Consider the following 12,968-nt stretch of genomic DNA (forward strand, 5'->3'; position numbering starts at 1 on the left):
TTCACTCAATAATGGGAGCTGAGCTGGGAACAACTCCTCGCTCTCGCCATCATCTCGCAGTATCCCCCGCCGCGTAAACACAAATTGAAGCCGAGATTTCCACTTTGTTCCAGCGTTTGAGCTTAACTCCGTACGTTGATTACGCTGCAAATTGTGGTTATGGTGCCGATTTTTTACTTTTTCATGTAGGAAAATTCGCAAAATAAAAAAGCGTACAACCACCCCCATCGCACTGCTGTCCTTCCACCACCACCACTTCCCAGTTCCACCTTCCCTTGCTCCTCTGGACTGCGGAGGAGCCAGTTTTTGATCAGTCTCTTCGCGTGCGAGCGGGCGGGCGATGGCGAAGAGGTCTGGCGTGGGCGTCCTCGCCGGCTTCCTTGTGGGGTTCCTGCTGCTGTTTCTGCGAGTGGGTTTCACCGCTGCCCAGAATACCTCGCCATGGCTGACCTTGAGCGGTGCGCTCTCCCTCTCGCTAGCGATTACTGTCTTTCTTGCTTGGTAAAGGTGGTTTTTTTTGTAGATCTATTGTGAGTTTTTGATTCTTGAGCAGGCGGGGGTTTTTTTTTTTTTCTTTGATTTCCTTATCGCCAGTCATCTACCTTGTTATTTATTTATTTATTCCTCCAGGGTTATAGCGGATCCTTCAAGTTTTCTTTTTTACTTCCTGATGAAGATATAACCGATACAGTTGGTGTTTACAGAAATGTCTAGTTGCTGTTTTCTCGTAGAAATTTTTATTTCATGCAAAGCTAGTGTGCTATGAGGTTGTGAACATTTGAAGCGAGTTCACCCACAGCCACAGGAAGCCTTTTTAGGAATTTGATTCTGTGGAAAATGGAAATTTGGCAAGAAAGATTTAAGAGCCTCCAGCAGTCTTGATTATGGTTAATGCCCAGAGTCTTCGAAAGTTTTCGTCTTCTATCTACATTTATTTTATTTTATTTTTTCTTGTGCGTTTATTCAAGTGCTAGGTTATATGTTAAGTGGATCCTTCAGTTTTCTGCTTCCAGATGACAATGTACACTGTTACAGTTGGTTTTTGAAGAAATGTCTACTTCCTATTTTTTCTTATAGAAATTTCTATTCGTGCTGAGCTAGCGGTGTGAGCTTGTGAACATTTGATGCATGTTCACTCCTATGGCATGAAATATGGAAGATGCTACCATTAAGGGATAACTATAGATATAAGTTGGACTTGAGTCTTGATCGGAATGTCAAGCCTTAAGTGGGGAGATGGTGACACCCTAATTTAGTTTCTCATTATTAGCTCAAATGAAGGAGCTATTATTAACTTAAGTGTTTTGGCCTAGTTGTTTAATCTGATGAGAAGATGGGCTAGTTCTCTAAGCGTGTTGTGACTAGTGACCGATGGAAATTTATCAAGGGTTCTGAAGCAAACAGGTTAACAAGACTGGCAGTGTGTGTGGAAGAAAATTGTTACATTTACTCGGTTTTGCAATTTGAACTTCTCATACAATGCTGTTAGGAATTAGGAAATACAGAATGATGTGCACCATGGTTAAATCAGTCACTGCTATTCCATTGGCTAATATGAAGCTGAATCGTGTTTCCTGAAAAATTACAATCATTATTTGGCCACTTTAGCCATGAATCACATACAGTTAGGGTAATTATTTCATCACATGACAAAACGTTAGTTATTATAATGATGCTCTGTTCAAGTTTGATTTTCAATCAGGGAAAAAGACTGGCAAAGTGAATTAACATGTAGAAAATTGACGCCTAAAACACAGTACTTTGGCCATGAACTAATATGGTGACTTATTGATTTATTTGACAAGTGTACAACAGACTTATTGTTGTACATAGCCTGATGACGCAATTATGATATGCACAGTTAATTACCTTATTTAATTTCATAATGCATAATTTTCAGTCTATTTCTGATTTACTACATCTATTAGCTTTGTGCTCTGCCTCAACCAAGGTTGTCATATTTCAGGTAGAGCCCCTGCAGTAATAGCTAAAGGAGGATTTTCTGGGTTGTTTCCTGATTCCAGTCCCATTGCCTATAATTTTGTGTCACTTGCCAGTTCAAATGACACAACTTTATGGTGTAATGTGCAATTGACAAAAGATGGCATTGGGGTTTGTCTTCCCGACATCAATTTAGACAATTGCACTGATATTGTATCCTCTTATCCTCAGAGCAGGACATCATATGTGGTTAATGGCGTAAACACATCGGGCTGGTTCTCTGTGGACTTCACCATAAATGATTTGTCACAAGTTTACTGTAAGTACAAAATATGTTTGCATATGCATTGTTTTAAAACAAGCGTGAAGGATGTTATACTCATCATTGATTACATCTTGATCAGTAAAGCAAGCAATTTATTCTCGAACACCTAAATTTGATGGCTACCCCATTCTTCCTGTTGATGTTTTGGGGACACAAATCAACCACAGTGCTCTTTGGTTAAATATACAGGTAAACCTAATTATCCTTTTCCATACTACTTCTATCAATATTGATACAATTTTGTATCACAATAGCACTTATTTATATAACTTCTTTGGTCATGTTCATAATGCAGCATAATGCTTTCTACACACAACACAACCTGAGCATGAGGAACTTTCTTCTTTCTGAAGTGAGGCGAATCATTGTGGACTATGTGTCCTCTCCGGAGGTGGCTTTCCTTAGTGGCATAGCACCGAGACTTCGAAACACCAGAACAAAACTTATTTTCCGTTTTCTTGACAAAAGCATCAGTGAACCATCTACAAACCGGACGTATGGTTTTCTGTTGAGCAATCTCACATTTATTAAGACGTTTGCTTCTGGAATTCTTGTTCCAAAGAACTACATTTGGCCAGTTTCGAGTGATAATTATCTGCTACCTCACACATCCATTGTGAATGATGCTCATAAAGCTGGGTTGGAGATTTACGCAGCAGACTTTTCAAATGATAACATTTTGAGCTTTAACTACAGCTATGATCCACTAGCAGAGTATCTCATGTACATTAACAATGGAGTTTTCTCAGTTGATGGGGTACTGACAGACTTCCCTATAACTCCATCAGAAGCAATAGGTAAATCTTTCTTTCTTTTGCCCTGAAGATTTAATCAAATTGTTATTTTCTTGTAAGAAAAATTAATTTCTTCCCTCCAAAACACCAGCTGTGCAACTAAGCTTCATATAAAGTGTTCTGCTTCTTGCTTCAAAGTTCAAACTATCTTCCATGTTCTTTTAGTTTGATAAATGCAAACAAGAATTAAATGCATTCAGCCATCATTTTTATCGCTGAGATGACTATTTTTTGACAGTCCAATAGCTAATCGCACATTAGAATTTCCTTCTACTACTTTTGACATAGTTGTAATTGTTGCAGGTTGTTTCTCTCAGTTAAACAAAAGCAGTGTCGATCATGGTATGCTGATTTCCTTTATAGCACTCAGCTTTAGACAAAATTGCCGTTTATGATAGTTTTTTCTCAATATTTTCCTGTAAAATTATAATACAGGGAAACCCTTAATCATCTCACACAAAGGAGCCAGTGGAGATTATCCAGATTGCACTGATTTGGCTTACCAGAAAGCAGTCGACGACGGTGCAGATGTTATTGATTGTCCTGTTCAAGTTACAAAAGATGGACATCTAATTTGCATGAGTTCTATAGACCTTACTGACTCTACCACTGTCACAAGATCACAGTTCAGTTCTCAATTCTCCAGGATTCCTGAACTTAAGAGTACTCTTGGAATATTTACTTTCAATCTCTCATTGGACCAAATCCAGAAGAATTTAAAACGTGAGTTCATTTGCTTTCCTGATATTTTCTTGTAGTCGGTAACTTGGCATGGAAGAATTTGATAGCTTGATATATAGTTAAGTATTCAGAAATTGTTGTTTCTTCTGTAAAATCAATAATTCTTTAAATTTCATAGTCCTATTGGTATGCATAATCAACGGTAGTTTTGGATCTGTGATAATGTCTACTTGGTGGGAAGGAGCTGAAATAGGAGATGGAGAAGGAAAGGATGAAGAGCAATTGTTTGCTTGGATGGAACTACAGAGAGTAAGAGAGATTCCTTTGCCTCTCTTCTCCTCCATAATTTATGTACCCAAATATGGACAAATAGGAAGGAGAGCAAGAAGAAAATGATAAAGGGCCAATATCATTACTAACTGCTAATTGCTACTAGACGTTAGACCACCATCTGTGTATCACCAGTCATCATCAGACCATTGCTAGTTGTTGCTGTCACTGGCCATTGATTGTTGATGGGCCATCATCATGTGCCTGATATGATCATCAATCACTGCCTGCCGATTGGTGGTAGACAGCCTTGGCCTTTTTTAATTGAATGGAAAAGAGGCTGAATAAGGGTGGAGATGGAGTTTTTCAGATCCTCTCCTTCCCCTCCTCCACTTCAAGGCATCCCATATAGAATTCTATATGCTAAAAGATTCAAAGTACTAATTTAATCTTTATAGACAGTTAGCATTTCTTTCCTCTATGTTTCTTGTAGGATTGCTTGCAATTATCCTTATTTGCTGCTCTAATCATTCTTTTAATCAACATGCAGCAATGACACATTCTTCTCCTTATTCCCAGCTCTTAAATATCAAATATTAACATTTATTTTTGCATTCTGCAGCATTAATTTCGCAGCCGTTTGCTTCATCCACTATGGTGCGGAATCCACTTTACAAGAATAGTGGAGCTTTCATGACACTATCTGATTTTCTAACATTTGCTAAAAACAAGCCTCTGTCTGGGGTCTTAATCTCCATAGAGGTGAGTAAAGAAACAATCATTCATATCTCCAATCCAAATGAATATCATCAAAATTCTTCCAATTATATAGTTCTTAAGACGGCAATCTAGACGTTATCTAATTTGCAAATAAGAATGTTTTATAGGTTTAAGCCTTTAGTAGATACTAATGCCTCGATGGTTACAGCATGCTGCTTTTATGGCTCAGCAATTAGGCTTTAGCATAGTAGATTCAGTCATTTCTACCCTAAATGATGCCGGTTATAACAAGACAGCTTTAGAAGTCATGATTCAGTCATCCGACAGCGCTGTTCTAGTGAAGTTCAAGCAGCTAACAAATTATAAGCTTCTCTATCAAATTGATAAGTCCATTGATGATGCTATCAGTTCCTCAGTGGTGGATATCAAGAGATTTGCCAATGCCGTGGCACTTCAGAAACAATCCATTTATCCGTCATCCATGCTGTTCACTACAGGCGAAACGGGTTTGGTTTCTCAGTTTCATGCGGCAGGCCTTGACGTGTATGCTTACGTGTTTCGTAATGAGTTTATATCGCAACCATGGGACTTCCTTTCAGATGCAACTGTTGAGATCAATGCATATGTCAATGGAATTGGAGTTGATGGGGTAATTACGGACTTCCCTGGGACAGCTTGGCGATACAAAAGTATGGATACTCTACTCTCTGACATGATGTCAATTTATAGTTGTTTTGCATTCGTAAGACATGTAAGATTACATTTTCTTAGAAGACGACTGAAAATGTAGAATATTGGCTTTTGACACAAATGGTTCTGCATATTCTGCAGGGAGTTCATGCAGGAACATGGGCAATACACCAAACTTCATGCAACCTATCCAAGCTGGCCAACTATTACAGCTGATGGCTCCGATTGAGTTGCCGCCCGCCTTATCGCCAATGCCACCCTTGACGATTGCCGATGTGGTAGAGCCACCTCTACCTTCTGCCTCTGCCACTGTGGCTCCCGGTGCTGCACCGCCTTCTCCAAGGCCATCGAGCGGGCATCATAACGTTGCACCACTGTTCTTTACATTGTTGATGATCTGCGTCTATCTTCTTATCTGACTCAAACCGAAATGCTTTTATGAAATTTGTCGCGGCGAGTAAGCAAGCTACTGTGATGATCATCTGGTCCCTTTTACTATTCTTTTTTATTTGATTATGTTCCTTTTTTGATGGTTCTTCATCCTTCTATTGTTTATTCTACCCTATTCTAAGCTATCAAAACCACTGTAAACATTTCGATGTAGCATTTCATGGTATTGAATCTGTTTTGTTCTTTCCACGTATTCAGTAAATGTTTTATATTGGAAAAACAATTGGTCAATATAATTTTTCAACTCTGAGGGGTAAATTGAAAAAAGCCTTTTTATTTAGGGAGTGAAGTGAAAATTTACCATATATTTATTTATTTATTTTGAGAAATACTTAATTATTTTTATAAATTTAATATGACTTTTGGATGTTTATTCATGATCACTCGTAATCTTTATTTAACGTACTAAATAATAAATAAATGTTCAAACATTTATTAAATGATAAAATTATATTTTCAGTTCTGTAATTTATATTTTTTTTAATTTTAGTCATGTTATAAGTTAATTTATGTTCTTAGTCCTATAATTTGTAATATTTTTCAATTTCTATCCTCTTTTTTTCTTTCAAAATTGAAATTTTTTAATAAAAATGTCTAATTTGTGGTTGGAATATAAAAAACATATGGATCATAAAAAATCAAAATTCCCAAATTCAATTTACAACTCATCATTTTTCTTTGAAAAATTTCAATTTTAGAGGAAAATGACTTAAATTAGAAAATATTATAAATTACAGGACTAAAAATATAAATTGATTCATAATAAAACTAAAATTGAAAAAAAAATGTAGATTACAAGACTAAAAAAGTAACTTTCTCTTTATTAAATTTAATGAGAATATAACCTTGTTAATTTAATAACTTTCATTTCGTACAAAACTTTTACATGATAACATACGATTTCCTAACAAATGTAGAGTTAATTTGCTCCATTTATTTATTTTTATGGGTGTTCAGTTAATTAAAAGAGGATAGATTTATATTAATATAATATGAATCAAATCCTAATAGAATTTAAGGACGGAGCGTGATTATTAAAAATAAAGAATTTACTTGTCAGTTTAATTCGACTTTTTACTAAAAGAAGCGGATTTACTAAAATAAGTACTCTAATTTTTAAATTATCCAAAAGAGTATTAAAAATAGTGATATTCTCTTCCTACCTCTTTTGTCAACCTCCTAAATCTCCTCCCCCTCCGACGTCATTTTCCAATGCATCCGAGCCACATTAGCTTAGGTTTAAATTTAAAATTAATAAAATGATTATGATACATGCAATACTCATTCCCCTCTTTCTTACATCGTGGAAATACATTGTCATCACACCCACCAAAACTTTAGCTTTTTATGTCTCGACGCCCAAGGTTTTTCCAATAGAATCCACACAGTGTGTCCTTCTAAGGCGCCGTCAAGGCTTTCCGACGAAATCAATATAGCTAAAGCAACAGACGCTAAGGGTCTCCGACGAAATCCACACAGAGGTCTATCCGTTCAAGTGTTTAGGGTTTTGTTTGCCGTAAATACTCTCCCTTCAGAATGAAGCAAGAAACTGCAACAGCAAAGGTAAATATCATGAACTTGTTCATCTTAGAAACTCATAGAATATATCTAGAAAGCGCATGATATGGTATCATCACGTTGGGTCTGATATGATAAAATATCAGACCCAATGTGACCCTGATATGTTCTCATATCAGGCCCTCCAGAACAATGTGCATCTCGATTTGGGAAACATTCCACCAGTTTTGTTTTTGCTGTTAATAAATTAAATTTATAAAAATTGTAGGTTGTAGTTGATTTTAGATAGAAATTACATTGGAACAGTGTGTTAAGTCACTTTAACAATTTTTTCGACCATCCATAATCAAAGGAAGACATCAGGGAGATGTTATTTTACATGATTGACACATAGCGATGATCAAACATACCTCCTTTTGTGTTTTATTTGACATACAAGAAATCCAACATATCTGTTGTATACTGATCAATATATTTCAAAATTGGGATTTAACATTTCAAACCTTTAGATTCTCAAGTACAACTCCTATTTTAAAATCTTAAGCACCAAATAGTTTTATAAATTTAATGTTTTATTTTTTCATTTTGGTATGCAAAAAAATATCTTAGAATATAACTATTAATTTGTGATTTTCAGATATACCTGTTGCATTTACATGAAGAGATGTATCTTTATTGCTTGGTTTTACAGACCAAGATGCTTCGATTCCTATTCATTCAAATCAAGCATCGGGTGACATATTTCTTTCTCACTTCTCAAATAACAAACCCATTACCATATCAACAATTGAGAAGTTGTTGAAATTTTATTCCAATAAAGTGGAAACACATGCTGATGTTTTATTATTTTGTATATATTTGTTGTGTTTTATTTTCTTCTAGTAGGTATAAACTTCCTACACACTTTTGAGTTTTAACTTACAAGCACAACGAAATTCTTCATTTTTATGTTGTAATTTAGAGTTGAAACTCAATTTACTACCCTATCTGTTATACACATATACAATTCTCACACCAGGAATCACAGTGGGCCTGATATGGCACCATATCAGGCCCACACTCTGGCTAAAAATTATCATAAGATTAGATCACTTTCAGAGAGATCAAAATCAACAGTAGACGACATTGTCGGAGTCCTTAATGCATGCAAAAGCCACAATAATTGATTTGAGTGTAATCTGACCTCTCTAGGTCCATCAGTGGGTTTTGACCAAAATCCACTGATAGACCTAAAGAGGTCTGATTTCACCAAACTATCAATGAATAAGAAGAGTTGAGTGAGGAGAAGGTAGATATGGTGTCAAACCTAGGTTCTAACCACTGTCATTGAAGTTATTGTGTCATGCCATTTGGCACGGAATAATGCACTAGCTGGAATTCAATGAACACTGCACACTTTCAAGTTTTAACTTACAAGCACAACGAGATTCTTCATTTTTATGTCATAACTTAGAGTTAAAACTCAATTTATAACCCTATATATTATTCACCTATACAATTCTCACACCAAGAATCACAATGGACCTAATATAGAAATATATCAGGCCCGAGTTGGGCCTAATATGGAAAATATTAGGCCCACGCTCTGGCTAAAAATTATCGTAAAATTAGATCGCCTTCGGAGAGATCAAAATCAATAATAGATGGTACCGTTGGAGTTCTTAATGCATGCGAAAGCCACAGAAATTGATTTGGGTGCAATCTGATCTCTCTAGGTCCATCAGTGGATTTTGATCAAAATCCACTGATGGACCTAGAGAGGTCTGATTTTACCAAACTATAAATGAATGAGAAGGGTTGAGTGAGGAGTAGGTAGATATGTAGGATCGAAAGCGCTAGAGAGGGGGGTGAATATCGCTCGTGGCTTTCATGTTCGTTTCAGAAATATGCAGCGGAATAGAAGTAAATGAAAAACAATCGCTAACACCAAGAGTTTTACTTGGTTCGGAGCATGTGACGATTCTTACTCCAAGGTCCACGCGCGTTGAGCGTTTACTTCGGGCAATCACTATCAATTCGGAAGTTACAATTTGAAGTACAATATAAATAAAAAAAACTTATACCGACAAACAAGGAATTAGTAAACTTGAAGTTTCTAGTCGTTGGAGTCGAGTTGTAACTTTATCGGATTGTTCTCTGAGCAGCACACGGAAGACGGATTACGATTTCCAGTTGTTCTTTGTTGCTGCTCGAGACAGGCTTATATAGCCCGTTGAGGGCGCCCTCAACAGAATAGAGGGTGCCTCCAACACCGCCAGATCCGCAGCGTGGATAAGCTCCACTTCGCCCGTAGCCTATCTGCCCGAGGGGCGTCTCCAAGCCTATGGAGGGTGCCCTCCACCCAGCGTCCAGGGCCCCTCCAGCTCTATGGAGGGCGCCTCCTATTCTGCTGCGCGGAGTTTTCAAGCATTGCACCCGAGGCGCCTCGGGTACTGTTCATCTGAAGCTTTAAGACTTTTTCACTCCCTGCAAGACATGTTAGTCCAAAATATAAACCATATATTGCAAAACAGAGTTAAACACAATAAAATAGGATTAAGATAAATATTTGACAGCCACCGGACTATCAGATTTGACTTCGAATTTTCATACGGAAACCCTAGGTCGAACCGACGCCTACTATTCCCTCACCGGGGAATGCGTCTTCACCTACTCCACTCAGGAGAGTTTACCTATTACCAGACCTGTCCCCCAGACCGACTGGACTTTTGCTCAACGCTCGAGGCTCCAGGACTTTCTGCTAGACGTTCGCTCCACGACCCGTCCAGTCTTCCACCCAGTTCGTGACACTAGGACTTTCCACCTAGAGTCCCCGATTCTAGGGTTTTTGCTTGAAGCCCTCGACCCGCCAAGACTTTCCGCCTAGGGTTACCACCCCTAGGACCTAGGGTTACCACCCCCTAGGGTTTTCCACTTGCCTAACCGCAGCTAGGACTTTTGCCTAAGTACACCTAGGACTTTCCTACAAACTCATTCAAATATGTTAGATCACAAATAACCTTAACTTTGAACCCTTTGTCATTATCAAAACTTAGGTTCGATCGTCGGATGCTTCCGACACCAACAAGATATAGTGTCAAACCTAGGTTCTAACCACTGCCATTGAAGTTATTGTGTTGTGCTATTTGGCACGGAATAGTGCACTGGCTGGAATTCAATGAACACTGCATACTTTCATGTTTTAACTTACAAGCACAACGAGATTCTTTATTTTTATGTCCTAACTTAGAGTTGAAACTCAATTTACAACCCTATCTGATATTCACCTATACAATTCTCACACCAAGAATCGCAGTTAACCTGATATAGAAATATATCAGACCTAAGTTGGGCCTAATATGAAAATATATCAGGCCCACCGGTAGACCTAATATTTTCCCATATCAGGCACATCGTTAGGAAAATACAGATGAAACCCAATTCAACTTATCATAATTTAGTCAGAACTTACAAATAAAACCTAATTTACAAGCACCCACTTTGAAATATCTAGACAATTGACATTCTCATATCAGAGATATAAAATTTACAAAACTCAACACAACTGTTTTTTTTTCGAATTCATGCAAACATACACCAGTCAAAAAAAATCTACGGATGTACTACATACAACATTTTCCAGGATTATCTACATACAAAAGATATAGATCCATTATGCCTTCATACAAAATATATAAATCAACCATAATATTCCTGCATATATATACCAATAAGTCAATCAGCAGGGGTTGGTAGCATTCTACAAGTCGTTCGATTATAACCAAGTTGTTTGCAGCGGTTGCATTTGATTTTTACCTTTTCGTTATGTTTCGACTTAATTCGTGCCTTTTTTCGTTTACTGGGCTACACAAGACTACGGGGACATAGAACTATAAAGCTGTTTACACCACAAGGCCCAAATTCCTTGTTTCGACAAGGATAAATACGATCTATGTAAGTGGTCTTCCAATTTTGTGAATAAAAATAATGCTCATAATATAGGAGTGTATCCATGTTTCGATGAATAATTACAACAATAATACGTGAGCAAGGCAATCCACAATGTTGAAACTCTCCACAGTTGTAATATTTTATTTCCAAATCAACAATGTATGAAGCACCCCGGGTCTCTACTTTCATATCAGATTGAGAGTAGGGATGGACTCTATATGGTCTAGATTTTTCTCTCCTTGAATCCATTTCTATAGTAGCATTAGGAGTCAAAGCACCCTTCTATTCGAGCCTTCTTCCCTCCGATTATAGAACCATTGAGCTACTTTTCTTCTGGTATTATCAATTAATATGTTTATGGGAAGTTCACATGTATACTTAAACAAAGCATTACACTCTCTACACGGTTAGTGGTTAGCATTGTGTGTCTTCTCCCACTAAAGTGTGCATTAGTAAATCTTTTAGGGTCAATGTTCTGAAGCCACTTATGGACATCTGAATATTTTTCAAGCACAGATTGTATTATGAGATCATACTGGAGTGTTGTGTTTACTCGTGCTACTGCCCAAAATAAACCTAAATATGACCTACTGCCAGTATCTGTTATCATGTTGTAAGACATGTGGTAGCAACAAAAAACATGATGGGCAGTCGGGTAGACTTTCCTAGCTGCTGATATAATGTCACGATGTCTATCTGATACTATGCTCATTGACTATGCATCGACAACTAAGAATATATTTGTATGATCCAAAAACCACTCCCATGTAGACGCACATTCCACTTCAGCGATTCTAAAGGTAACTAGGAGGGCATTCCCATTACCATCGATCACTGTAGCCATCAACAACACACTCGGATACTTACCTCTTAGATATGTGGCATCAATTCCGATCAATTTGCGTAGATACGACCTGAATACTCTTCGACATGCGCCAAAAGCCCAAAAACATCGCTGGAACTAATTGTTACCATTCATGTGTAGTGTCATATAAGTTTCAGGATTCCTGACTCTCAACTCACACAGATATAGTGGAAGATCTTTATATGCTTGATCATAATCTCCAAATACCTTTTTCATCACTTTCTCCCGGAGTATGTATGCTTTTCTATACGATATGGTGACGCCAAACCTAGCTTTTATATCAGATATAATCATACTTGGTTTGTATTGTTCGTTAGAAACAAATTACCCTTTAATAAAAGATGTTACAAATGAGGAAAAGCAAGCTTGATGATCAGCACTTTCCCTTACGGTGCTCCATTGATGTTCCTTTACATATTTGTAACTCTAAACTCCAAATCACCCCACCTAACCACTCTCCATGTACATGGTTGGTTAAAGTAGACTACTTTCACTTTATTTATCTAGGTTTCAACTGGGTTATATCTTATATTTTTATTCATGACATTATTCACAAGTGTATTTTTGAACTATTGTCAAGAAGGAAAAATCCGTCCAACATAAAATTCATCTACATCTCTTGCCTCTCCAATAGGCCTTTGCAGCAATCAAGAATTCAAAATATATGGATTATTAGCAATTGGGAACTCCTCCTCTAAGTCACTGTATTGCTCTAGGGGAAATTCATATTGTATATCATCAGCTAAAAACTTCTGTCTATCTATATTGCATTCTAATTCCTCTA

General features: G+C 37.2%; 1 protein-coding gene across 3 annotated transcripts; it reads left to right on the forward strand.

The window, feature by feature from the left end:
* On the forward strand, positions 1-6,064 carry LOC121993189 (glycerophosphodiester phosphodiesterase GDPDL4-like). 3 transcript variants are annotated; one of them, XM_042547881.1, is made up of 10 exons: positions 1-130; positions 190-458; positions 1,967-2,260; positions 2,346-2,455; positions 2,562-3,063; positions 3,364-3,402; positions 3,496-3,783; positions 4,634-4,773; positions 4,940-5,420; positions 5,563-6,064. In XM_042547881.1, exons 2-10 carry the CDS (start codon positions 341-343, stop codon positions 5,838-5,840), a joined length of 2,250 nt encoding a protein of 749 aa, XP_042403815.1. In that variant the 5' UTR covers positions 1-130; positions 190-340; the 3' UTR covers positions 5,841-6,064. The 3 variants fall into 3 exon arrangements, with proteins under 3 accessions (XP_042403815.1, XP_042403816.1, XP_042403814.1); XM_042547882.1 differs by having other exon boundaries at positions 14-114; XM_042547880.1 differs by having other exon boundaries at positions 54-458.
* The last annotated feature ends 6,904 nt before the right edge of the window (positions 6,065-12,968 follow it).

This window comes from Zingiber officinale, chromosome 6B, assembly GCF_018446385.1.
Source record: "Zingiber officinale cultivar Zhangliang chromosome 6B, Zo_v1.1, whole genome shotgun sequence".
Taxonomy (NCBI): Eukaryota; Viridiplantae; Streptophyta; class Magnoliopsida; order Zingiberales; family Zingiberaceae; genus Zingiber; species Zingiber officinale.